Genomic DNA, 23,557 nt, shown 5'->3' on the forward strand with positions numbered 1-23,557 from the left:
CCCGGGGCTCTGAGCATCCACACAGACGCCGGCTCCTGCTACCTTCCCTCCGTGCCGGCCAGGGCAGCACAGCTGAACGGCAGCCAAGAAAGTCATAAAGCAGGTCAGAATTTTTTTAATAGTCTATTTACCAAGATGCTGTTTTTACTGCCGAGGTTTCTCTCGTTTTATCTCTGGCTTTTTTTTTTTTTCCCCTTGCTCTCTTTTTCCCCTGACTCCTGAACAGACTGGGCTGTATTTTCTGTTTTAGGTTCCTCTCTCTCACTTGCTCTAAATACTATTTTCAGAACTCTAATTTTATACGGTATGTCCCTTTTTTTTCTTTCTCTTTTTTTTTTTTTTAGTAAATATTTGCCATGACTAAGCCAGGACACATCCCGTTTAAAAGGCTCCCATCCCACAAAACATCAGCCCTTTAATGACATGAATCTCATTAGCTCTCACCATGAAAAGAGGTATAGAAAGGGAGCATCACTCAGTCCCTCTGAGTTCCTGTATCTGCACAGACATATATTTAGCCATGTGTACTGTACAGTCGCAGGAGGGGACAGTCTGGGCACACGCACACCACCTCATTCAGCCAAAGGGACCCAAAGTGGAGGCCCCTGGGACCAGTGGGTTTTGGGATATCCGTCTGTCTGGGATGGGGTTGGGAAGGGCTCTGTGCCCAGTGGAGCCAGAGCTGGTCCCCAAGAGCTGACAGCTGGGCACAGAGGACCCTCAGAGCCCCTCAAAGCTGGGATTTGGGATCCTCCAAAGGACCTTCTCCAGCATGGGGGGGCCAGTTGTGTAGATCCCACCCATGCAAGGAGTAGGGCTGTGAGAGGGCTCCAGAGAAACTGGAGACCACGAAGCAGAGACCTCTATGAAATGCAGCCCCCGGGGTATCAGCCCCACTGGCTGGGTTCGGCACTGAGCAGCAGACATCAGCTGCACACTTGAAGCTTGACCCCAAAGGGCCAGCACAGGGTCTTGGGGAAGGTACTGGGTCCAACAGCCCAGAGGGGTTTCCTTACTGAGGTGAGGGTCTGTCTTCACCCACCTACAGACACCCAACACTGGAGCTGGCAGAGCATCTGCAGCCTGGGTGCAAGAACAACATCCCTGAGGAGCAAGCAGAGCTCCTGAGAGCTCTCAGCAGAGGAAGAGGCTCTGTCTCCATCTGTAACAGCATCTTCTGTTGGGGAACCTGTCCATCCACAGTGCCATGCTGGGCATGGTCATCCCTACTTTAGTATGGTCTTCCCTTCCACAGCATGGCCATCCCTTCCTTGGTCTTCCTTCCTCCATGCGGTCATCCCTTCTTTAACATTGTCATCCCTCCCTCAGGGTGGTCACTCTTTCCTCGGTTCAACAGCTGTCTGATACCAGAGGGTGAAACCCCAGGAGATGCCACAGGCTTCCCCATGGCTGAGATCTCGCCCACAGAGCCTGAAGCCAAATGCAGCAGGAGACATCCATGCAGAAAAATTTGCTCTCTCCTTCTTAGATCCTTTCTGCATTTTCCTTCTGATTTCTAGTCCAACCAGGTTACGGTGCTATTCCTTGGCCCCACTGGACCCACACCATGCTGACATCGGGTGATCGTGTTAGCACAACCTCCTCCAGAGCTGTCCCCAGAAAACCGGGTGTGAAAGCTGTGCAAATGTACTGCTGAGCCCACAACATGGGGCACGGCTATGCTCACCTCATTCACGTGGGTGCTCCTCTACATTCTGGGGGAGACAGCAAGAGAAATAACCCCAAGAAGGGCTGCAGACAGGCAGTGTCATGCAGAGACCAGCATTGCTGCTGCAAATGTTGCACTGATTGAGCAGCACAAGCTTTCCAACTCATAAATAAACCTGGGGGGATTTAACTTCCCTGCTGTTTTGTTTAAATTACTTTAGAGATTTGGTTTCAGCAGCTGAGGAGACCCAGCATTAAGCAATACCACCAGCTCAGGCAGCAGATGCCCACAGTCAAAAGATAACACACCCATGCTGGCTGCATGCAGGCTCTCTGGTGTGGGACCCTCTCCCCACAATGGGGCCACATTTTCAAGTGTTTCCTCATCCTGGAGAGGAAGATATGACTGGAAGGGGAGACTCATACCTCCACAAGTGCATGGTTCCCACAGCTGGGGCTTTCTGCAGGCGTGCTGGGAGTCAGAGCCCGTGTGCCGGGCTGGGCTCCACACGCGCATGCCCTGCCGAGCCAGGCTTCCCCCCCGGCCCCCAGCAGCCAACATTAATTCATTAACAGTCCCATTAACACCCAGCTGTGGTTTCCCCCCAAACTCAGGCAGGGACCCGTTCCCCTGTGACAGCTGCTGACAGGCCAAGTTTCCACCTTCGGCCCTTCTGGAGTTCTGTATAAAAATAAGCGGGGCTTTTTTCAAAAGGAAAACTGTATTTCCCCTACCCACACGCCCGAGCACACGTGCACGACTCGCAGCAGGAATTTGCTCCAATTTCCCCCACCCACAAACACATCGCCTTTGGCCAGAGACCAAACATGGGCATTTTCAGCCCAAAATATAATTTTTTTCAGCACCCAGAAGGCAAGCTGGCGTTACCCTGAGCTGGGCTAAACAGGGCTTCTGGTCCCTGGCCAAAGGGTGCTGGGAGACCCAGCAGTGCTCTCGCCAGGGCCTCATCCAGTATCCCCAGCAAAGCAGCTGCCAGCACCTCCCGAGGAGTTGTCCTCCTGGCATGGCCAAGCATCCAGTTTGGGATCTGGTACACAATTTCTATTTTCCCCTTTTCATCGTCTTTCCCAGACAGTCATGAGCACCAGATGCTCCAGCATCCCAAGGAGATGCCCAGTCCAGCACCTACTTGGGACCTGCTACCCAACATCTGTTTTCTTGTTTTACACATGATCATCATCTGTCCTCAACAGCCAAGAGCACCAGTTGATGTTCAAGAGTCAACCTCTGACCCTCCAGAAGCCCTGGACCACCCCATGCTGCAGAGGGGCTGATAGCCTGACCCTACTGTATCTGGTGCACACCAGGCTCTGCAGCCTGGGTCAGCAGCACGGGAGCTGGCTCTCTGGACCTCTCACTGGGAAACTGGAGACCAGGGAGCAGAGACCTCCATGAAATGCAGCCCCTGGGGCATCAGACCACTGCTTGGGGCTGGCACACCTTGTCACCAACGGGGTGACTTCAGCTCCCTGGAGAGGAGCAAGGGCCACCTATCTCGCAAGGTGCCTGGCCGCTACCAGAGTGCCCTGCAACCCTTTGATCTGGAGGTGTTTGCCTCACCAAGAGCCCTCTAACTACTCCTTCCTTTAAACAGCAAAGCTCACAAATGCCCTATATGGTTCCATGTCTATACGTTGTCTATATATTTGTGTACACACACGCACACAACACACAGAGATTTATTCGTGTTTTCAGAGCGGTTCAGGATACATTCCAGGACAAAATTCCAGCCGGCACTGGAGCCAAGAACATCAGCGGCCCCAGCGTTCATTGCCCCCTCTGCCTGCATACACACTAAATACGGAAAGGGAGAGGTATAAATAGAGAGAGAAACACATGAATGGCCCTGTTTCCTTATGCAGATACATAGGATGCGAAGGCCCGAGCGGAGTGGGAATAGGCAGCCTCAGGATTCTGATGGCTGTGTTCCCTGGGGTGCAGAGCAACCCCTCCCCGAGTGTTGCTGCCTGCCCAGATGTGCCCAGCTGTTTGGCAGCACCTCTGCATGGGCTGGCATGACTGGCAGAGGCTACGGGAGCACTGGCCCAAGGGACAGGGAGGGAGCTGCTCTCAGAAACACTGAAAAAAACTGCCCATGGATGTCACCGGAGAAGGGGCACAGCTCGGGGTATGGGAGGAGCTGGGGAAGGGCTCAGGACAAACAGGGAAGTGGTGAATAAATCTGGCAGCCCGTTTTGGGCACAGCAGGGGTGCAGGGAGCTGGAGAAGGCAGCACCGGGGGTGCAGCCAGCACCACTCCTCTGCCCTGCCTGTGGCTGATGGAGCTGGCAGGGATGGCAACGCCCTGGTCCAGACCCCATCAGCTGGGGATGGAGAAGCCACCACGTCCCTTGCTAACACAGAGCAGTGCCTTTAGAAGCCCTGTCAAAGTCCACCTTGTTCTCCTCCCCAAAAGGTCCTTTGCTTGTAGGAGCCACTGCCACATCCTGAGCTGAAGGGCCGGAGCAGGCAACTGTGGGGTGCAGCGGCAAGGGGCAGACAGTGCCCCACACCTTCCCACCGCCAGCTGTTCCCACATTCCCCCTTTGCCCTCCTCTAACCCAAACACAGCCCCAGCGAGCTCAGCTTGGTGAGGCTGGGACCCCAGATGCCTGTGTGCTCCCCACTGTTTGCCACACCCTCCCCAGGGCCAGGCAGTTGCCTGCGACCATGGGGCCAATAATGCCCAAGATGTGGGAGCAGTGCCGGGGGGTGGCAGTGGTGGATTGCTGCTCCACTTTCCGGAGGGGGAAAGGGCTCTCCCCCTTTAATGCTCCTGTTTGAGCTGAGGCCTGGCACTGGCTCAAACCACCGCTTGCTGACATAAGATCAACCATCCCCCAGGCTGAGCTGCTCCTCAGCAGCACTGTGCAGCCGGTGCCCATGCACGGGCTGGGGCCTCTCCCCCAGAAGCAGGGTCTGGCCCCCTCTGCCAGACAGCCTGTGACATCCCTCTGCCTGCTTGCAGCAGCACCCGGCACGGTATGGCATGGCATGGCACAGCATGACATGGTATGGCGCAGCATGGCATGGCATGGCAAGGATAAGTGAGACTCTGACTGCACAGGAGAGTTCTGTACACATGCCAGACCATGTGCCACTGCAGAGCCAAGGGCCATGAGGTGCCCCAGAGAGAGTGGCTGTGATGGTGCTTGTCCATCCCCCCATCCCCAAACAAGCCACCAGGTAATGTTGGGCTGAAGTGGTGCTGGGACCATGTAGGCAGCTGCCTGTACCTGGCCCAGGTGCCACCCACTCTCTGCAGGGGCAAAGCCAGAGCTGTGGCCAGGCACAGCCACAATCACAGGGGGTTGGGCTGTGAACCCCCCCACACCCCCATCAAGAACATCCCTGCAGGGCTCCCGGGACAGCAGCCACTGCTGCCGCAGCACATCCCCATCCCTGGCAGATGCAAGGGCTAGAGCAATCACAGCCAGCCCAGCCATGGCTCAGCTGCTGGAGGGTCGCTCCTTGCCCGTGGTCTGGGCACTATTTCGGGCAGGCTGCTGCCCCAGGGCGCCGGTGCCAAGTCTGGTTTTAGCAGCATGCAGCTCCACTGACTCACTGCTTGTGCAAGCGGCCTGTGGCTGCCGGCAGTGGCCCAGAAAGCACACCCTGGCAGGGCCCCCCTCACCTGATAGGGCCTCAGCAAACAAATAAATAACACCGCCTGCCACGCGCCTCCACGGCATCCACCGCAGGGGGGCCGGTGGCCAAGCAGCGGTCAGCCCCCACGCAGTGATGAACGCCTGTGCTCCTCCCCAAATGTCCCACTGTGAGCATGAAGCGCTGGCCCCTGGCCCCCGTCCCATGTCCCCTTCAGCCATCAGACGTGGCTCTCTGCCCCTTGCATGGGCATGGATGCTCCTGTTCTTGTGCGCACCCTCATGCTCTTGCACACACACTCACGCTGAGCACAAGCGATCCTCCTCTCCTGATCGCAGCAGCATGCAGCTCCTTGCGTACGCGTGTGTGCAGGGCAGTCCACTGCATTTCCAGCATGGGACCTGGACCACAAGGCAGCAATGAGACAGGGTGACCCAAGCTTGTCCAGGAATGAAGCAAGGGCCTCACAAGTGGCCCCAGTCCAGAACAGGACACAGACATCCATGAGTCTCACTGGACGAGCACAGCACAGATGCTTGGCTGTACACAACAGCTTGCTCTGCTAATCTGAGCATCCCCAATGAGCCAGCCCCATGTTGCCACCTCTGCCCCAAGCCAGCCTGCCCGGGGCCTTGAAACTTTTGCTCTGCTCAGCCCTGCTAGCAACAGCGCCACAGCTGCCAGCTCCTTCCCAAGCCCAGTGCTGAGGGAGCCCAGCCCGGCCAAGCGCCTGAGGCATCTTTACTCCCAGGCTGTGCACCCTGCATGTGAGCAGCCCATGTTGTGCCCATGTTGTCAGTCCCGCTCTGGCCCGGTCACAGCTGCAAAGCCACAGCTACCTTGCGTTAATTAAAAACATCCCTCGTTGGAAAGAGCCAAAGGGCTGCTTCCTCCCTGCTGCACCGGGCTGGCACGGGTTTGAGGGATGCCGTCCCCGCCCTGCAAAACGTGCAGCCCACCACCGCCTTTGCCCTTGGCCAGACGGCCGCAGCTCCACTCCCCAGAGCTTATTTTTAGCGTCTGTTAAAAAGGAGAGGCAGGGCACTGGAGGCAGGCAGCATGCAGGCAGGTGCCCAGCTGGACCTTGGGGTGGCAATTGCCAGTGGCTCCAGCGGGTGCCCCAGACGCCCTCCACCTGCCCCGCTGGCCCATGTCCCCTTGCAGGAGGGGGACGGGCGCCTGGCCCCTGTCCCAGCCCTGGTGGGGAACAATAAGAGGGATGCTGACCCCTGAGCGCCCTGACGTCAGCCGGCACCGCCGCCAGCCCTGGCCCCGGGGCTCCCGCTCGCCCTCGGCCGGGGCCGTGCTGGAAGCCGCCTGTTTGTTTATCTTCCTCTCCGGCGTTGCTTATTTTGATGGCACATCCTCCTCCTCCTCGCTGGGCCCCGGGGTCGAGCCGTGAACCTGCCGCGTCCTGTTTGCTGAGGTCCCGCGTTCGGCTTGTGGAGGTGCGGACCAGCCGTCCCTGCGCGCACCGGCCATGGCAGATAAAAATACCCAGAGCAAAGCATCCTGGGGTGCGGGAGCTATATTTGCATTGATGGTATTGGTGAGCTTGTCCCCAGCGTACCTGTCCCTGCCCTCCCCAGGGCAGGGGGCACAGTACTGCACGGACACCCTGACCCTGCCCTCCTTGCAGAGCTGGACCATGGGCTTTGGGAGAAGCTGTGTCATGAAACACTGACCATAGCCAGGATGGCACAAGCTCTCAAAACTCATGGGTGGGCAACCCACACTGGCCCATGGGGTCATCTCTGCAGCCCAAAGGGACACCTGGGGACAAAACACCCCCAACCCCCTGTGTCCTAGGCTGCTGGGAAGGGTGCTGGGAAAGCCTTGAGGTGCTGAGCCGTCTCCAGCTGCCTGCTCTTTCCCCTCACGGCATGAACCCCTGGGCTTGCCAATAAAAGCTGCCAGCTTTGCCTCAGCTCGCACGCGGCCACCGCTCTCCCTCCAGCTCTGCCCAAGCCCAGGCAGCTGCTCAGCAGTGAAACCTTGCCAAAAACTGCGTGTGTGAAAGCGTCGTTTCCTAAACGTATAAATATTCCCAGGGCTTTGCTGGAAGACTCCCCATGATTAGTTAAAATGCCCTGGACAGCCGAGTGCACGCAAGCGCAGGGAAAGGGCATATTTAAGCTGAGAGGCTCTGCAGCTCTGCCCTGGGGGACTGGCAGGTCCTTTCCTCTCCACAGGGGATGCAGCAAAGGTCTGGGAAGCAAGCAAAGCTGTGGAATGCTTTCCCGCATCCCATCAGCCTTGTGCCACACCATCACAATCCCTTTCCAGCCAGGAGGTGCGTACCACTACCAAACATCCACAACCTGAAGCCCTGTTTCCCAGAGGGATGGGCTGGAAGGACCATCAGACCTCTCCTCCTGCCCTCCTGCCTACTGACATTCAACCACGCACATCCTAAGACCGAACCCAACAACTTGGTTTACTTCCAGATGGGCTTCCAGCCCGCTTTTGGAGACATCAAGAGATGGAAGATCAACCACTGCCCTTGGGAGCATGCTCCAATCGCTAATCACCCGCAGGAGCAAACCCAAGTGCCTCTGTCCTAGCTTAAAATTGCCTGGCTCTGGCTCATGGTTCCTGGCTCGTGCTCCACTGCTCTCCACAAGATTAAAGAGAGCCCTTCACTAACCAGCATTTTCTCCTTGTAAAGACCCTCACGCACTATAATCAAGGCGCCTCTCAATTTTCTCTCTGATAAGCTAGACAGAGCTCTTCCCTTCCAAGTCTCTCAATGCCAGGCTCTCTCCCCAGCCCTCAATTCATTCCTGTGACTCTGCGCTGATTGTCCAGCGTCTTTTTGAAAACCCAGACACAGGAGTCTGTTGCAGGGTTCCCAGCTCCCTGAGGCATGTCCCAAGGGACCCCAGACCCTTGAGCTGCTCTTTTTTGGAACTGACAGACGGAATACTAAATTGCCTAAAATACCTGCCCAGAGACAACAAGATCGTTCAGCCCACCCTTCTGCTGCAGGAAGAGAGGAGAGACTGGGTTGAAGAGCCAGTTTTGGTGGCAGAGAGCTGCAAAGCATGTTTGGTGTTCCTCACTAACACAAGACCTCGAAGGCATCAGGAGGAATGACAGGATACCATGTTCAAACCAAAGGCAGCAGCTGCTCGCATCTCACGGTTCATTGCCGCAGGATGGTACATGGGCCAAAAGCATCATCAGCGGGTTTATAAAGAAATGGGATGAACATAGAGAAGACAGATCCCCCCAGGCAGCCTGAACACACAACTGCATCCCTCCACCAGCCTCTCCCCAGCGGCTGGTGCTCAGACCTGGCTGACAGGGGATGTAGAGGGGGAGCATCTCCCAAACCCGCCCATTCCCCCTCCAGTGCTCTGGCTCCAAGATGCTGCTCCTGGACTGTTCTCAGGACACATAGCACCAACTGCCCTCTCAACTTTTAAGTCTCTGCCAGATGAGCTTCCCACCAGCTGCTTTTGCAAGGCTCTGTGCAGGGCTGCATCACTCCCCTCCTGCCCACTCTGAATCACTAAGCACCCTGCCCCATGCCCTACACCTTACCAGCTCTTGGAAGACTCTGAATTTCAAGCCTGACATTCATGTTTAGCAGATGTTGTTCAGTCGACCCTTGGACAAAGACACACTTCATCATCCCCCGATCCTGGCACATCTGCCTACACCCGTCCAGCAACAGCACCAAAACATTTACTGGCTGCTTCTGCCATGTCTGATCCAGTATCAATCATTTTACCACCTCCATCTACTAACAAGCTTATTCCGTTGCTGGGAGTTTGGGGTTTTCTCCTACTACACTAAATAAAACCCTTTCCTTCTGTCCTCCACCATGATTTTTCCCTGATGTCTTTAGCTTCTGTTATCCATTTTCTACACTTCATAATTTCTAATTTATATTGATTGCTATCTACTCCCTCTCTCCCATTTGTTATAAACTGCTCTTTTATTTCTAATTGCTGCCTTCACTTCACCACTGAACCAGAACGGGCTCTCAGCCAGCACTGCCCTCTTTCTTGATTGTGGAATTGTGGCTTTTTGTGGTTCTAAAATTCTTCTGAAAGAGCTCACCATTTTCATTCACATTTTTCTATCTAAATGTTTCCTCCAAGCTGATTTCACTCATAATTTTCCCCCTGCTTTGGGAAATTAGCCCTTTCAAAGCATGAAGGATATAAATTACTGTTTAGGAATGTCCTTTCTTTGCCCAGGGTGAATGTAATCTGGCCATGATCATCGGTCCCTAGGCAACCTCCAAGTTGCAGTCCAGCAGTGAATTCATCTCTATCCATCATAACCGGGGGGAAACGAAAGTTGCCTGCACTGGATGCAATGACTCTCATATGAAAAAGGGATCGTCTCTGAGTTTAGAAACTCTGCAGATGGTTTATTGCTGGCTGTGAAAAGCATTAGCATGTGTCTCACAAAGTGATGTCCTCTTGAAGCCTGTGTGACACCACAGATACCCAGGCTGACTCCCTGGTCCCCAACAGACACCACTGTTCCCCACGCCTGTGCCTTCACAGTGAGCATAGGAACACTCGGAAGCATCCCAAGTCTTTTTATATCAATGAGCATCAATCATTTCTGATGCTGCCACATTGGTTTGAACCATTTTAACGCTTCTGTGTTTGTTCCCATTAACAAAAAAGGATCAGAGGAAAGACTCTCTCCTTCCAGCCCCAGTTTCTCCTAAGCACATCTGATTTTAGAGCCAAGCATACCAAGGGGAGAGCGGTGGGCAAGGCACAGATAACAGGCTGAAAGGCACTTGTCCCCACGATGCACCATGACAAAACCACCCTTAAAAGCAGCAGATGAACCAAACAGAGCAGATGGCTTCTCCTCATTCACCTGCTCCCTGCCTGCCATCAGCATCGGTATTTCAGGTCCACAGCAAGTGTGGAAGGCAGGGGAGGATGCCCCAGCAATGGCACGCTCCCACGGAGCAGCCAGCCTGGCTCACACCCCCAGCAACTCCCAGCAGCCAGGCAGTGGTGAGAGGGTGACAAAACACGGTGACACATCCCCATCCAGCCATGCCAGGTGTGCCCCCAGCTCTGCTCACCCTGCAGACCAGCTGCAAGGACACAAGGAGAGCCTTGGGAGAGCCAGTGGCCATTACCCCTTTCCAGGCAAGTCCTGCCATCCCCACCAAGTGTCTCCATCCAGCCCGACACATCCTGCACTGGGGCTGCTGGTGCCACTCCCCACTACCCCCCTTTGCTGAACACGGGAAGGCTTGCACTGCTCCTTACCTCAGCCATGAAGTTCTGCTGAAACATCTCCTCCTGGAAGGGCTCTGTCTGCAAGCGGTCTGCAAGGGAGATCAGGATCAGCCTGGGCAGCTCTGACCAGACCTCCCACACCAGCTTCCCCTTCCCCTGCCCATGGGGTGAGGGGGCTGCAGGGGAACAGCTCCAGCACGCTCATTCCAGAGTCAGCAGGAGACCCCAGCAGGCCCCTTGGCCTAGGGACACGTCCCCTGGTTAGCAGAATGTGCAAGGACCACAGGGATGTGGGACAATAAGGTTGAGCCTGTTGATGCACACAGCAGCCAGACAGCAGATCCCAGAGCCCATTCACACCTGTCCCAGCCCCCTCCTGCACAGCAGAGCAGGGGACAGTGGCAGGACATGCTCAGTACTATTCCCAGATCTTAGAGCTTGAAAGAGCTGCCTGGGTCTGAGCACCACGGGACAGGGGACTGCTTGTCTCCAGCTGCTTTTCTGGAAGGGTGAGACAGCCTGCGGCCTCCTCGCGCAGGACAGGGACAAACCCCTGTTGTAGCTCATTCTGCTCTGCACCTCATTCAAAACTAATTTTTCCCCATCATTGCTAAGATGTCTGAAGAAGCACCTCACCAGCTTTGCTCAGTAGCACTGGTATAAAGCTTCCTCTCAGCTTCCTGCCTTGTCCAGGCAAGGGACAAGAGAGGCCACCTGCCAACCAGCATCAGTCCCTGGACCCAAACTGGGTTGTCCTGGCTGTTCCGAGCCCTGAAGAGCCGGCACACAGCAGGAGAGAGGGGAGCGTGGCTGGCTAATGCAGCTCTAGTGCAGCTGCAGGGTAGATCCAGGCTCCTGTGGTGGGGTACCTGCCATGGGTCGGGGTCTGGACCACATCACCTTCCTGGCCATGATACACAAGTCAGGGCTGCCCCCCATCAGATCCCACACCCTGGAGGGGGCAAGGTTCCTGTGGAAAGGCAGTGGGACAGAGCATGGCACTAGCAAGGGATGACCTGAAAAACAATGCCCAGCCAAACTTCATGGGCAGAGGACAACCCCCATACACAAGGTGACTCCCCCAGGCAGGTCCTGACCCATGTCCTACCCAAGGGGGCTTCAGCCCGCCCTTTCCACGTGATGGTGAGGTGGGCTGGGCACTGCAGTGAGGCCACGCTCACGGCTGCGCTTACCGCGGAGGGGAGAGCTGGGAGCCCCTGGTTGCTCTCCAAGCGCTCGGCGAGCTACCGCGCTCGGGAAGGGAGCCTGACACCGCTCCAGGGCCGGCCCTCGCTGGCATCCTCGCCGGCTCCTGGGGAGCAGCCAGGTGCTCTCGCGAAGTGGAGAGCCCCTTGGCGACTCCCCAACAAATCCAGCTACCGGTCAAGGACTGTTCCTCCCCCAGCTCTCCCCAGGGGCTGCTCCCCAGCCTTCTGGCTACCGTCTCACTGCCGGCGCAGCTGAACATGAAAGACAAGCCTGGCTGGGTAATAGCCAGAGGGAGCAGAGCATGCCAACCCCATGCTAAGGAGGAAACTCACTCCCTGCTCACTCCTCTCTTGGCCTTGGGCATCCCTCCTCACCTCTGCTGAGAGTGGCCCCACTCTCCCTGTAGTCTTCGATCTCAGCATCCTTCTGGATCAGCAGGGAGGTCAGCTCCTGCACCTGGTACTGCAGTGCCAGGCTCATCCGAATCAGGGGCCGCACAAGGTGACGGGACACCTAGGATGGAGAAGGGATGCTCTAGGGAAGATCCAGGGAGGCACACAGCTGTTCACAGAGCACTTGAAGCAGGGCAACCAGCAAGGCCCTAGCAAGAACTGCACCCCAGATTAAATATGGCTCCCCAAAATATCCCATATCTCACCCAAATCCAGTGGGAAGCAGTCAAAGGACATGAGCTGAGAGAAGGGAGACTAGATGGTGTGGGGCACATCCCTCCTCCATTCTAGCCCCATCCTTTCACATCTGGGGCTGCAGCAGGGGAGATTTGGGGTGGGAGAGCCCAATGGGGATAGGGTGGAGCAGTAGGCAATGCTCCATCCACCATTTGGGGTGCAGCAGGAGGCAGAGAGGGCTGCATGTGCCACCCAGATCCTCCCCACAGCTCTGTGCACCCTATGGCATGTTCCTATGAAAAAGCAGAAGGATTTGAGGTGTTAAACTGCAGTTTGAGGAACAGGAAAGACTTTCCCAGGGAGGTGAGCTCAAAAGCAGAAGGGATCCCAACGTGCAGGACACGCACAGGCTGCAGGTCCCCATCCGCAGCCCACTGTGCCCACCCTTAGCTTACAGCCGCACAAGCTCCATGCAGAGCCCTGGGCACATCCCCTGCCCTGGAGCAGAGGCTGGGCCACCCGGCACAAGAAGCAGGCTCCTTCCCATCACCTCCTTCAACCCCTGAGAGGGTGTTTGGGATTCCCCTGCCCCAGCATGGCCCTTGTCTTTGTGGCCAGGCTGAGCCCTCAGGTGAGAGGTCAGCAAACCCAGCATTGCTCGTGAAGCCTCCTTGCTCCTGTGGCGAGCTCATGGTGGTCTCTGCGCTCTGCTCACCCTGAGGCACAAGCCACAGAGATGACGACCATCACCCACCCAAGCGCTCAGAGGGCACCATCCGCTGCAGAGCTGGGACAGGGCGAGCAGCATTTTGCCAGGTGGGCTCCATGCCTGCCTCCAGCCCCTAACCGGCGCTGAGCCGAGCTTAGCGGGGCAGCTGGTGCCCATTCCTGCAACCATGCCAGCCATGCTCAGCACCCCACCTGCCTCCCACCTCCTGGGTGCCTTGCAGACATCCAGCACATCTCCAAACAAAAGGAGAGGAACTGCTACTAGCCAAGACCTTGGGCTTTGCTCTTTCTCAGCTCAACTTCCGTGTTTCTTGCCCAGGGAGGGACAACAGGTCCCCAGGACGAGCCGGGACCCCGAGTTTATTTGCTCCCCAGTCCAACTTTGAAAGCGAGGAGAGACACCCCCACAGCAGCTGGGGAGCTCAGTTCTCCTCCCTGTGATGTCCGAGCGCGGCCATTCCCGGCGGGGAGAGGAGACGTGCCCCGCAGCAGGACCCGGGGGAGCCGGCAGGAGGGGGGCGTCGGGGATTTGGGGCGATGCCTCCCGCCGGCAGCGGAGCCGCAGGGCCGGTCCCGGGGCCGAGGCCGCCGCCGGAGGCTCCCGCCGAGGCCGTTAGCGGGTGCCGGGCGCCCTCTTGTGCGCGCAGGGCCGCAGGGCCCCGGGGTGTCGCGGTGGGGGGACCGGCCCGGGCAGCCCCGGCCCCGCAGCGCCCGCCCCGCCTGCCCGGAGTCCGGCGGAGCTGCTCCCCTGGGTTCTCAGTTTGCGACACTGGGCAGCTTCCCAAAACCCAAAATGTTAGGGAGTCCCGTGGTAAGAGCAGCCCCTTAAAAGCCGGGGAGACCCCACTTTAGTTCCCTCCCTCGCGACAGACGACAGAGTCCTGTGGGGACTGCGCCACTGCGTGCCCCGCTTCACGGCGTGCAGCGAAGGAGAATGGCGCCGCTCTGCTTAGAGGGGCGCTGGCAGGGCATCACCCCAAACTGAACATCTCCCTGCTGTCTGCGCTGGGCAGACCCTGCCTCGCTGCAAGGCACCAACCAAGATGCCAAAGCCTCAGTGGGAAGAAACTGCGACAGTGAACCTCAGGAGGGGCAGCAGGCAGAGCCAGGCACCCGAGAGCCAACAGCACAACCTGAGACCACCCAAAAGCCTCCAAGCATTAGGAGACAATCCATAATTTTGGCCCTCCTCCTCTCCAAACTCTCTGCAGCTTTGCTCACCATGTCCACAGGAGCAGGGCAGCAGTGGAAGTCCCAGTACAAGGGCAGTCCTGAGAGATCGCTCTTCAGGTGCAGCTTGAGGCCACTGGCAGTGTGGTGGCAGGAGAAGGAGGTGGCGGTGTCCGGCTGCCCTGCCAGTAAGGGGCACACCAGGTTGCGCAAGCGGTGTAGGAAGGAGGATACGTGGACTGTCAGCCGCTTGTTCAGCTCCTGGGGAAAGGCAAGGTTAGGGGTACAGCAACTCCTCAGGGAGATCAGCTCTGGGAAAAAAAGCAGCACAAACCCCAGCACAGAAGGAGCCAAACTACTTCTGAGTGTCTCAGTGCTGCAAAAAGCCACCCCTGGGCCGCAGCTTCCAGCTCCACAACAGGACATTCCCCACTGGTTGTCCCAGGCCATCCGAGTTGGGAAGGCGCCCCTGCCCTGCCAGCCCAGGAGAGTCCAGGTGGTAGGCAGGGTGTGCTGGGCTCCACTAGCACATCTGCCCCACATGCCACCACAAGTGTCAGAGGCTGGCTGAGAGCTGTCACAGCTCAGCTCACCTGCCAGAGCTGGGGGATGGCTGCCACCGCACGCCCACCCCTCCTACCACCAGCTGCTCGGCACAGCCCTTCTGTGACAGAGGGACACAGCAGAGGTGGCACATGAGGGCCTGGGCACATGGGCTAGGGTGAGGGGATGAGGCATGGCCCCACGTGTTTTTGGGGCTGCGCTGACAGAACATCCCAAGGGAACTTATGCCTGACTATAAACATGAACAGGAGTCTCTCTGTCACTGGTGGGAAGGCAGCCTTGTTTCAAGCTCTTTCTTAGTACATTGATGCTGGGGAAACTAGCTGCCCAAACAACCCACCAGTGAAATGAGTGTGCTGGCCTCAGCACGCAGCCCCAGGGAACACCTGGCTGCCCTGGGCATGCTAAATAGCCTGGTCCACTCTCCCAGGAGGAGGGTGCTCGGCCAACTGGGGTGAGATCACTTGGGCAGAGCCACCTGGGGGCTTCCCAGGCCGGGCGTTTGTACCCAAGCTCTGTCAGATCTAACAGCCACTTGTGTCACCAATCATTTTATGCTGGGACATCAGCTGTTGAGGAGAAAAGGAGGTCCCTGGACTTTCCAGACACTCACCTTGGACCTTTGTCTCACAGCCTCGGCGTCTGCACTCTCGTACCAGACACTGCTGAGGTCAGAGATCAGCAAGATGTAGCCAGTATCCCTGAAGCTTGCTTTGGCAAGAAAAGCAGACTCGCCAAAGCAAACAGAAGCCCAGGGCTGTGTCAAGAGGCTGCTCTCCAGATCCTCGGAGCCCTCCATCTGCAAGAGAACAACAAGGTCTCTGCCTCACCTCCCACTCAGGAAGAGACCAGTCCCTGTGGTGGCCTTACAGGGACCCTCGGTTCCTGCTGGCCCCTCCATGATGCCAGCCCCACCTCGCAGCCCAGAGGTGAAGATGCTCAGCCAGCTCTGGTCACACACATCCCAGCACATGCATGCAGCTCTGCTGGGGTGAGCATCTTGGGGAGCTCTGTGCAGGGCAGTTCCTACGTCAGCGCACACTGAGCACCCCAAATGTACCAGCAGACACACAATAATGTAGCTGCTGCCTCCCCGGCATTATCTGGTGCTTGCTGCCATTAACACAGCAAGACCTCTATGTCTAAATTAATATTTAAACTACCCCGCTTGCACCGGGACTGGCAGCAGGCAGCCCTCCTCCTGCTCAGACATCCCATCCCAGCGCTCCATGTGAGCCCCGCGCCGTCTCCTGCCTGCACTGACACAGGCAGAGTGCGGGCAGCAGCCGCGACACCCGCGAGCGCTGCCGCTTCCCGCTCCTCCCGGCGGCAGGCTCCGTGCGGGGACCCATCGTCCCGGGGTGCCTGCAGGACTGCGGCTCTGCGGAGCCGCGCAGTTACCCAAGGGCAAGAGGAGCCGCCAGGCCAGAGGCTGTCGGGGCGAAGGGCTTTGTGGAAGCGAACGATGCCGGGCCGGAGGCGAGGGCCAGACTACGGCTCCCAGCATGCCGCGCTCTTCCGCAGCATGGAGGGGCTGGGGCATGCCGGGACGTGCAGCGCCACGGGCACAGGGCCCTGGCACGGCGGACGGCCATGGCCGTGGCTCCCTCAGGGCCCTGGGGGCGACTGCGCCGGCTCCCTCGCCTGCTGACACGGGACCCGAGCTGGCGTGGCCCTCTCGAGCTTCCCCAGTTGTCACAGGAGGTGCCACAGCCAAGACACACAAGCGATAGGGACTGAAATGCCTTAAGACTTTGTCTTGTGCTTGCTCCTGTTACAAAATGCTCTGGTACAAGCACCCAGGCGAGGACAGCCCCTGGGCTGCAGGCACGATGGTACAGCCCGGAGAGGCAGCAGCAGCCGGGGCCTCCTGTCTTTTGGCCCCAGGTTTATGCCTCACCCCAGCAGCTGCAGGGTTCCCGTGCAGGCATGGCGCAGGGCATGCACCCGCCCCACTGCTCTCCCAGGCTGGTGCTGGGACTCGGCTGCTGCACCCCAGCGGGCCCTGCATCGCTAGGGGTGCAGGTGCCCGTGTCCCCCACGCCTGGGGCCTGGGCCTACAAGGCGCCACAGAACACGGCTGTGCGAGCCTGGCAGAGGCCGCGGATACCACGCATGACGCAGCCTGCTCCACACTGACCCCCCCCCATCTTCAGCACCCCACGCATTGCTGACTGTGATCCCCCACCTGCACCCCACGCATTGAGGCCAACCCCCTCACCCATGCAGTGCCCCCCCTTTACCCTCTATTCACCCCCTTTCCCTACCGTGCAGGCTGCAGCCGCCCCAGGGCGGGGACAAGGGAGGGTGATCACCCCAGAGGCTTTGCATCCCAAGGGGGTGCCACAGGAGGTGGGAGCAGACAGGGGCTCCGGAGTGCAGGACAGATCGGGTTGCAGTGCCAGTTTCAGGTGCAGGAGGTTTTGGGGTGGGATCCCAGTTGGGCTTTGGGCACAGCTGGAGTGCAGGGAGGGGTTGGGGTGCAAGACCCAGGTGGGGTGCTGGCTGGGTGAGGCCAGACTGTTCTTGGGTGTTGGGGGGCTCCTAGGGACCATGTGGACAGAGCAGCCACAACCTGGAGCTCTGGTCCAGCCTGAGCAGGTCACTCCCATGGACCAGCTCCATCATCCTCCCAGCCCAAGTCTGCCCTTCCTTCAAGCCTGCACCCAGGGCCAGCTTGCATCACTCAAGGGTTGCAAGGCCCCAGCCTTTCCTATTGCAGTTCTAGGCTTTTGCAGGCCAGTTCAGACTGGTGGAGGCAGCACGGGGCCCTACCAGTGGACTCTGAACTGTGGTAAATGCTGGAGCAGCAAGTGAGGCTGGTGCAGACTCTGCTGCAGTCGGCATAACCAGCCAGCAGCAGGAAACAACCCAGGTGCTAAGTTTAATCACAAGGGTCAAAGGTGATGTTTTCTTCCCCAGAGAAATCTGCTGCTGGCAGTTCAGCAACAAGGGCAATACCTGGGGGGCAGTTAAGTGGTGAGCACTGCTGGGACCAACCTGCTGCAGGTGAAGGGGGTTCACTGTTTTAGGGAACTGAGCTGAGCTGTACCCCCAGCCTGGGGCAGCCTGGTGTGCCAGAGCATTACTATACAGGCATCGAGGGCCCATGGTCACAGCTGGGACAGGGCTGGGAGGAGGTGAAGAGCCAGCCCTTCCTGAGCACTGTGTCAGCAGGTGAGCAAAGCCAGGACAACAGCCCTTTGGGGCTGGCCAAAGCCCTGAGCCCTTCCCTGGCCACATCCAGAGGGTGATGGTGGGCTTTAGGGGCACCCATATCCCCAGCTGCAGTGGCACAGTGTGGCCGTGCCCTTCACAGTCACAGTCCTCAGGGCACGGGGGAGGGTGGGCTGGTATCTCCCAGGCAAGTCCTGGCTGGAAAGGAAACCCCTAGAAAAGTCAAAGTTGGTTGAAGGTTTTTATAGCTCTTTCCCAAGCAGGGGAATGAGGTTTGTGCTGGGAGTGTGGAAGCGCAGGCCCCCTCCAGTCCACGTGGGCTTTAGAAACAAGGAGCACAACGGCTCGCAAGCTGCCTTGGGGGCACAACCCCAGGCCCCCATGAGGTGTCTCTGCACCGTGGGGTCAGGCCACCGTGTGCCACATGGGCATCTCTGTCTCACTCTGCTGCCTGGCCAGCTGCAGCTCCCCCGAGCCGGGTTTGGGGAGCAGGTGCGTCCCTTCCCCTGGGGCAGCAGTCCCCTCCTCAGTGGCACAGCTGCCCTCCTCTTCCTTCTCCTCCTCATTCTCCGGGCAGAGGAAGCAGCAGGGGAAGGGTCTGTAGGAGGACGGCAGCAGCCTCCTTAGCCCAGGGGGGAGCCCATATGACCAGCTGGCTTTGTCCCTCTCTCCACGAGTGTGGCGATTGCCTGCCTCAGCCTTCCGCAGTGCCAGCTCAGAGAGCAGCCCTCGCTCCTCCAGGGTTCCTGCAAGCAGGACGGTGGGTAGTGAGATGGGAGCCCCTTCCTCCAACCTCACCCTCCCAGCCTCAGGACTCCCAGCAGGGCTGCCGGGAGGCAGAGCTGGGGACAGTCCCATGGCCAGATGCAGCCCTTGGAGCAGACACTCACACAGAGCACCTAGAGCAGCCCCTCACCTGAGACTGTGTTCTCCAGGAAAAATGACAAGAAGCCAGTTAAGAAGACAGGTACCATGAACAGAGAGAGGAAGAGAAGGTCCAAAGGCATCCATCCTGTGGGGACAGTGCCAGAATCACCCAGGATGGCCCAGCCCAGCAGCAGGGAAGGGTCAGGAGCTGCCACAGCAGATCCAGAGGTTAGAGAGGAGCTGCCTGCTGACATGAGCCAATCCAGCCTCCCAAGACATCAGAGATGTGTGGTCACCATGTCACAGGGCCTGAGGCTTTGCCTCACCTGGGGAATGTCCCCACTACCTGTGGTCAGGTGAGCTGGAGCCGCACTGAACCACCGCGGCACCAGCAATGCCATGAACATGGTGAAACCAACGATGAAGATGTTCCTCCCTGAGTCGATGTCCGCGTACTGGAAGTAGGAGATCCCTGTGCCCACAGCCACGGCATAGGTGACACAGAGCACCCCTCCTGCAAGGGGGCAGGAGTCAGGCAGCGCCAGGCAGGCTGCAGGCGCCACAGCACAGGGGAAGGGCAGGGTACCCACCATGAACTGCCAGCGGGATGCGGGTGAGGAGCCCTGCCAATCTCGGGGACATGCCCAGCACCACGCATGCCAGCGCGCTTACTTGCACCGAGAGGAGAGAGCCAGCCTGGCAGAAAAGACAGCAAAGTGAGGATAGGGAGCATCACCCCCTACTCTGTCCCCCTATCCAGCCATACAGACCCATCTTTCACAGTGACAGCCTGGGTGCTACAGGTCCCCCACACCTCCTGCTCCACTGCCTCCCATCCCTTGCAGACCTTCCTCCACTCCACCCCAGGCATACCTGCGTGAGGCCAGTGGCACAGGCGTTGGCAATGCTGGTGGCTGTGCCCCCCGGAGTGCCCAGCAGCCCTGCCAGGAGGCTGCCCAGCCCTTCCATGCAGAGCCCCCGGTTGCAGGCATGGGGGGGCAGCCGGGGGGCTCGCAGCAGCCTCCCACACAGCACATAGCAGCCCACTGAGTTCATGCTGCAGTTGATGGCCATGGCGATGCCCACTGCCAGCACCCGGGGGGTAAGCAGCGGCCACCCCCACTGGCCTGTAGTGGGGGAAGAAGGTATGAGTGATAGAGGCCCTGGCCAAAGGCAGATGGCTGCACCCAGCCCTGCTGCCCCCCACCTGCATAGGGGATGCGGACCCAAGGGCCATGGAAGCTGCTGTTGGCCCAGGACAGTTGTGCCATGGCCAGGTCCAGTGATTCCCAAGGGATGTGGAGGTGGCTAAGGATGGCACAGACAATGCAGACACCAGCAAACGGGAGCAGTACCTGCAAGGCAGCAAGAGGACCCTCAGCAGGGGACCCTCCTCCCCTGGCCAGCACCCCATCTGCTGTGCCCCAGACAGCAGGTCCTTGTCCTACCACCTCTCCCAGGGAGCCATATCACATCTCCCTGAAACCCTGCAAGGAGCATCCCAGGCTCTGCTGCTCCAACACCCTCAAGTGCAGGTCTCCTGCACTCCCCCAGCAGCACCCACACCCTGGAAGCTGCACCAGCACTTCTCACCCCTGTCTTCGCGGCAGCATCCAGCTCTGCTCCAGGGCCACTAGGTCCCACCTAACCCCACACTAAGGGAGAAGTCTGGGCACAGCAGAGGGAGCAGGGGCAGACAAGCCACAGTACCGAGAATGTGCGCAGGGTGGGGACAGACAGCTCCACGGAACGACCCCGAGCCTGCAGCCAGGTGCAGAAGGGCAGACAGCAGGACCCCAGGTGCTGGGAGAAGGTGACAGTGAGGAGCATGAGCCTAGGAGAGGGAGCACAGGTCACCATGCAGCAGTGATAGGGCCCCAAACACGTGCAACACACCATGAGGAGGCCCCACTTCTGTCCCCACAGCAAAGGGGCTGCACACCACTGTGGCCCTCAGGCTCACATACAGCAGCGCTATCCCCCAGTTAGTAGAGCAGAAGAAAGCAGCCTCCTTGTATGTGGACAGCCCAATGATGGAGAGGCTAGGGGCCAGGACCATGGGCCCACAGCGCTGGGCTGCCCACCCGCACACACCAGACACTCCCAGTGCCAGCTGAACCAGCCCAGAGACCAGCACGGCTCCAGAGACCTGCAGGAGGAAAGGATGGGACCCATGGGGCAGGATACATGGAGAGCAGCCCAACACCTCCCCTTCGCCACACTCCCACAGCCCCAGCAGCATCACTTTTTCCCCATGCTCTGCTCACCCCAGGCCCAGGGGAACATGCACCCACACACACCATGATCCCTGTTGCCTTTGCACATCCCCTTGTACCTCGCTATTCATGGCAATCCCCAGAAGGGCTGCAAAATGGACTAGAGGTGCAGGGACAGGTTGACAACTGAGGTGTTGGTAGAGCAGAAAGATGGGGACACCCCAGGGCAGTGCAGGATCACCCACCTCTTGCAGTGAGGCGGCCCAGCTGTTTGCAGCACTACAGTGGGGTGCAGGGCAAGGACTGGCCACGACCGTACCTGGAAGGGAATTTCAAAGGGATATGACACATGTAGATGCTGGGGTCCTGGAGCTGGGTCCAAGAGCATGCAGGGCAGAGTCTGCAGGCTGGAGAAGGGCCAGTGTACCAGCATCCCCATAAGCCCTGAACCTGGGGAGGCAACCAGATGAATTGTGGGTGCACTCAGGGGTGAGTAGGGTGCTGTGCACCATCACCAGAGGGGCCAGCAGGCAGGACCCCTTGCTATCCCTCATCCCTCCTCTGTGTGCCAGGCACCTCGTCACTGCTGTTCCCCTGGCGCTGGCATGGCCCGGGCCCTGTGGGACGCAGGTTCCAGCGCTGTGCTCACCGTTCCCGTCCATGTCGGCACCCAGGGACAGGTGGGAGCTCAGCACCATGGCAGGGACCAGGTACTCGAAGGATGGGATTTGGACCAGCGGCAGCCTGGGGAAGGGGACAGCAAGGGCATGTTAAGGAGGAAAGAGGGGACAGAGCTGCTCTCAAAACCCTGGCTGCCAGAGGAACAAGGGATGGGAAGGGAAGGAGATGAGAACCCCAAAGTGTCAGGAGGTCACCTCACATCCCAAATATGCCCTAGCACATCCCAAGTGGCAGCACACGGGCTGTGCGCAGAGGTCAGGGGCTTTGTCAAAGCACACGCCCAGCCCCTGTGTGGGGCATGGGCAGCACAGGCACCGGGTGGTCTGGAGGAGCTGCAAATGATGCTGGAGCAAGGCAGTAAGGAACTACAGGGAAAGCACAGCAGTTTTGCTAGAGAGACATGCGAGAGAGGAGGATGCAGTGATGGCAGGGAGGGGACAGCTGTACAGAGATGCAGGGCAAGGGGTTGCCCTCATGCCCCTTCCCACCTCCAAGCAAAGCCTATCTTCCCCACAGCCTAGGAGGGGGCTGACATGCACTGCCACGGCATCACCCTCCTCCTGGCGACAGCTGTATCCCCTTTGCCCCCCATGCTCACCGACTCCCCAGGATGGTCTGCAGCACTGTGGAGATGCCGCAGGCAAAGAGGCTGCGTGCCAGCAGCTCACTGATGGCCTGGGCATGGGGCGGCTCCTTGAGCAGTGTGGGCAGCAGGAGGAGGTGGAAGACGCAGAGCAAGGAGGCCTGCACGGCCAGGTGCTGTGCAAGGAAGAGAGGGGGTGCTCACGACTCCCTGCGGCACCCAGAGCTGCAGCCCCCTGTGCCCAGCCCCCCTGAGTGGATCCCCAAGTGCTCACTGACACCCCCCAGGCAGTGCCCACCACTGCCCACTCCCCTCCCAGCACACCTTGGGCAGAGCCCCACGCATCCCTTGCCTGGCAGGATGCGGCCCCTGCTCTGCCACCTGCGAGGATCCCAGCCCTCTTCCCCATCACCCCATCTCTCTGGCCTCTCACCATGGTCCACCCCTTACCTGAAGGGCTAAGCAGCAGCTCAGCATCAAGGAGGACATCTTCTGCAGGGAGCAGGATGCAAGCACAGGGGTCCTGGCACCAGGCGTTGCACGGCGGCCCCCATTCATGCTGCTGCCTCCCCACACTGTTCCTGTTTGCAGAGCAGAGGGGAGGGACAGATTCCCCCTCCACACCTACCCCCCAAGGGCTCCTCACAGCCCTCGCACAACTGAACTTCCACCTTCTGCAAGAGCTGCCCCAGGGTTAGCCATTAACTCGAGTTGGTGAGTAACCTGCCCTTGCAGCCAGGAATGCAAGTGTCACCCTGGGCTGTCACCACAAGGGCCAGGTGACAGCCACCCACAGCCAGGATGTCGACACTGGTGCAGTGCCAGCTGCCCACAGCCCAAATCCCCTCCCTGCCTCTTGTAGTACACAGGGCAGGGACCAGGCAGGCCACAGCACAGACACCTTTTCCTTCATGTGCTTGGAGCATCCCCCCCAGCAGCATCCTGCAGCGCCAGCGTGCTCTGCCCATGCTTCTTCCTCATCAGCACCACATCCCCCTGCCCTCCTGGTCCAGCCCTTCCTCACCATCAGGCCTGAAGAGTCTGTTACAAGCTGCACAGACCCCTCCCAGGTCCTGCCATTCCCCAGTGGGCACTGTGCCCATACCAGGATGGGAGGGGGGGGTGTGTGTGTCTACCACATCCCCCACGCCCCTAGGAGAGCACTGAATCCTGCCGCTGCACAAGGATGCCAGGGCCAAGAGCTGCCTGCT

General features: G+C 58.9%; 2 protein-coding genes across 2 annotated transcripts in view; both read right to left on the bottom strand.

Moving 5' to 3' along the window:
- Window positions 1-16,287, bottom strand: part of NHEJ1 (non-homologous end joining factor 1) — a 44,115-nt gene extending 27,828 nt beyond the window's left edge. The window contains exons 1-5 of the mRNA XM_074911155.1: window positions 16,224-16,287; window positions 15,436-15,621; window positions 14,310-14,519; window positions 12,105-12,243; window positions 10,552-10,610 (exon numbers count right to left, since the gene is read on the bottom strand). Coding sequence (XP_074767256.1) covers window positions 10,552-10,610; window positions 12,105-12,243; window positions 14,310-14,519; window positions 15,436-15,621 — 594 coding nt within the window. The 5' untranslated portion in view covers window positions 16,224-16,287. The remainder of the gene's footprint in view (window positions 1-10,551; window positions 10,611-12,104; window positions 12,244-14,309; window positions 14,520-15,435; window positions 15,622-16,223) is intronic.
- Window positions 16,288-18,274: 1,987 nt separating this feature from the next.
- On the bottom strand, window positions 18,275-23,449 carry SLC23A3 (solute carrier family 23 member 3). Its single transcript, XM_074910957.1, has 13 exons — window positions 23,371-23,449; window positions 22,797-22,927; window positions 22,362-22,522; window positions 21,732-21,826; window positions 21,328-21,401; window positions 20,834-21,015; window positions 20,577-20,700; window positions 20,074-20,221; window positions 19,740-19,993; window positions 19,457-19,562; window positions 19,213-19,380; window positions 18,916-19,011; window positions 18,275-18,745 (listed from the first exon to the last, which is right to left on the bottom strand). Exons 1-13 carry the CDS (start codon window positions 23,447-23,449, stop codon window positions 18,405-18,407), a joined length of 1,959 nt encoding a protein of 652 aa, XP_074767058.1. The 3' UTR covers window positions 18,275-18,404.
- Window positions 23,450-23,557: the final 108 nt, after the last annotated feature.

This window comes from Athene noctua, chromosome 7 (genome assembly GCF_965140245.1).
Source record: "Athene noctua chromosome 7, bAthNoc1.hap1.1, whole genome shotgun sequence".
NCBI lineage: Eukaryota > Metazoa > Chordata > Aves > Strigiformes > Strigidae > Athene > Athene noctua.